Below are 3,104 nucleotides of genomic sequence, written 5' to 3'. Positions count from 1 at the left end.
CCCAAGTAAAATCTGCTTTAAAAGATGAATACACTAATTTGCCATACTTAAAAAAAATAAATAAAAAAAATCTCTGTATTGTATTTTTTAAGTAAAACAGCTTTATTTTAAATTTTTTAATAGGAAAAAAATTATAAATTACTAACAAAATGACTAATTAAAATGTCATATGGTTAAAACATTAAAATAGGAGATTACGAAAATCATTAATAATAAACTGATTTTGTTCCAGATATCAAAAATTGGCACACATGTCCCCCTAGTGGCTAATTAAGGTCAGAATCAGAAGGAAAACCCATCAGCTATATTCATTGCAATATTAATATAGGAAACATTAAAAACATTTACTACAAAAAGTTTAAATATCAAAAAAATTTGTATATGAAAAATAATAAAAGCACTAACAAATATGAAATGTCTGATCATAAAATAATGTTTTTAAATCAGGTATACTGTAACCAGCAAGTTTGTGGATGCAAAATCTAACAAACCACTACATGCAACAGAAAAATGTAGTGTAGATAATACAAAAATGACCAACAGTACACTTATGGTTCATTCTGGAGTTTTTTCCCCCGATCTTTATCCTGTTTCAAAGAAAGACTCTGCAAAGTAAAAGAGATAGAGCCATAAAACATTTATAGACACAGACAGAAATATGTCATTCATGTAAAACATGTATAGTATGAAGCATAACACGAACCATTACCTCCGTGTCATCTGGTCTGTGCTAGAATCTCTTGACAGCTCCTGTACACTTGAACCAAACAATTCAGCCGAGGCTTTGAACTCTGGCGGAAGAATGCAAAATGTTAATTTACAGACTGACATCCCAAAGATTCTTTTCATTTTGCTTTTGCAATAGAACAACAGCAGCTGCTTCTTACATTGAAAAGAGGGACAACACTGGCCACTGTCTCAGGATCTGCTGGGTCCTTGATCAGAATGCACAGATAGTATATAATGCTGTGCTGAGGTGGAAACATACAAGAGTGATTATTTTGGACCGTTTCTAGATCAAAATGTCCATCATGCACAAGAGTCACTGGAGAAAACGGCATGTTTACCATATAAACAGCCTCGTTGATGACAATGTCTTTCAGCTTGCTCATCTCAATGAAGATCGTGCTTTCTCGCCCAGATGCATAAGATGAAGACAGCTGGACACCGAGGGAGCCGATTATGAGAAGGGTCTCATGGTCCACCTTCACGAAGTGAATATGAATCATCATCCCAACCAAAGTGAGGATAATGGCACTCGACAGGACAGCCGTGTTCTAGACATTAAATAAGTCGTTATTAGAAGAATAAACTCATTTTAGTATTAGAAAGCTTACGAGTTCATATTCTTACAGTATAAAATGTTCTTACCTCGGTGAAGAAAAATACAGCATAAGCAAATAACCAAACGAAGCAGGTGTAGACCATCACCTTGCGCAAGGACAGTTTCGGCGAGGTGACTGTGAACTCTCGGCAGAAAGCAGAGTGAGTTTGGCAGTCTAAAGAAATCGAGTTGCCATTTATGTCTGTGAACTCTTCCTCGGCCATGTTGATCACCGTCAGACTCAGAACATTATATGAATAAGGATTTCGGATTAAATAGCTTTGCTTTGACGGTCACTTGACAACAAACAGCGGAATCTTCTTCGTATGGGGTATGGCGTTGGAACATTAATAGAAACGAAGTTTTCCGCCCCCTACTGGACTGGGGTGTGGAAAATGTAAGAATTCGCTCTAATTGACCATTTCAGGGTAGACAGGCCTATTATTTCATTTTCCGTGAATAAAAATGAGGCCCAGACAGTCAGTTCAGTGGGTTGTTGCTACTGTTGTGTACCTGGATGTCAGCCATTTATTTGAAATGCATGTTTAAAAAAATAAATATAATAATCAAATTAATGTATTGTGTAAAAAAAAAATTGATGGGATTTTTGTATATACAGGTTCTATACGGTCAAATTTTCACAACCATGTAAGACAGTAAAACGTTTAGAATGGTCTGCATGTCTGTCCTTCAGATCCTTGCTTTCATTAGTGAAAAATTAAATGTTGTCTGAATATGGTCCACACAATGATTTATGTTTACAAGTTATAAAGGTGACTTTTTAACAGCTTAATCTCTGTGAAAATTAACACAAGGGACTTTACACTTTATGCTACTTTTTTAAAAGAGTACAACATTCTTTAAAAGAATATATTTTGACGAATATAAGGGTGAACTAATTTGTACACTATTTACAATTAAATGAAAGTCTAAACTTTAAATCTAAAAATAAATAACAGTTACTTTTTTATCAAGTGCTTCACATGTGCTTTAATATGTTAGTCTACATATTAAGTGTACTTCTTTAAAGCACAACAAAAGATGAAAATAATTTAAAATGTACTTTTAAATTATTTTTACATTGCAAAGTGCACTTTAAGTTTAAGTGTTAAGAAACAAAAGTGTTCATTAACTTTATTTCATCTGCAAGCAGACTAGAGTTTTTTTTTTTTGTAAACATACTTTTAAGATTTGAAGTATGTTTAGTAGTCCGTCCCCTCGGTTCCCAAACATGTTCTTGTTTTTGAAATCATATAGCTGTTGACTACTCACCAGCCAAACTCTCCTATCACATCCTATAAGTAAATTTGGCTTGTGTGGAGAATGGACTCCGTTTCCCATCGGTCTTTGCGGCTGGTAACCTTCGACAGCCGCTCCAGTGAAAACAAGCCGATCAGCTGATTTGACCTGGCAACAACATTTACCCGAATCTACCGGGGAGGGGAATCATTTTACAAGCTGGTGGGGAAAAACAGTTATCTTGACATCAACCGGCTTATTAATTTGTGTTTAACAAAGGGTCGTTGTCGCGTGCGATGTTTCAGGGAATTCAGCAGCTTGCTTGATGAAAACTGCGGTGTGATTCTGGCTCGAAATCAGCTTGTTTTGTTCGGTCAAAGCTGTGTTGTTGGGTGAACGTACTTTAAGGACAGTCTGTACGACACTAAACCGTTATTAATTCAGCTGCATTAGTCATATTTCTAACCCCCTAGTATTTGTAGTCTTTGAAATTTGAGGTGTTTTTACAGACACGTATGCTAAGCTCAGCTAGCTTGAGTAC

At 35.5% G+C, this 3,104-nt stretch overlaps 1 protein-coding gene across 3 annotated transcripts in view; it reads right to left on the bottom strand.

Annotated features, from left to right (window-relative positions):
* Positions 1-231: 231 nt before the first annotated feature.
* Positions 232-3,104, bottom strand: part of pigh (phosphatidylinositol glycan anchor biosynthesis, class H) — a 4,831-nt gene continuing 1,958 nt past the window's right edge. Inside the window, exons 1-5 of one of the 3 annotated variants that reach the window (XM_016294520.1) lie at positions 1,372-2,083; positions 1,068-1,277; positions 888-971; positions 704-791; positions 576-605 (exon numbers count right to left, since the gene is read on the bottom strand). In XM_016294520.1, the coding sequence (XP_016150006.1) occupies positions 717-791; positions 888-971; positions 1,068-1,277; positions 1,372-1,548 (546 nt within the window). In that variant the 5' untranslated portion in view covers positions 1,549-2,083 and the 3' untranslated portion in view covers positions 576-605; positions 704-716. Of the gene's footprint in view, positions 606-703; positions 792-887; positions 972-1,067; positions 1,278-1,371; positions 2,084-3,104 lie in introns of those variants that run through there. The other 2 variants (XM_016294513.1, XM_016294527.1) reach the window with 2 other exon arrangements.

This window comes from Sinocyclocheilus grahami, unplaced genomic scaffold (assembly GCF_001515645.1).
Source record: "Sinocyclocheilus grahami isolate Dianchi unplaced genomic scaffold, SAMN03320097.WGS_v1.1 scaffold15.1, whole genome shotgun sequence".
Lineage (NCBI taxonomy): Eukaryota > Metazoa > Chordata > Actinopteri > Cypriniformes > Cyprinidae > Sinocyclocheilus > Sinocyclocheilus grahami.
The sequence above is the reverse complement of the archived record's forward strand: the minus strand, read 5'-3'. Positions and strand labels throughout refer to the sequence as shown.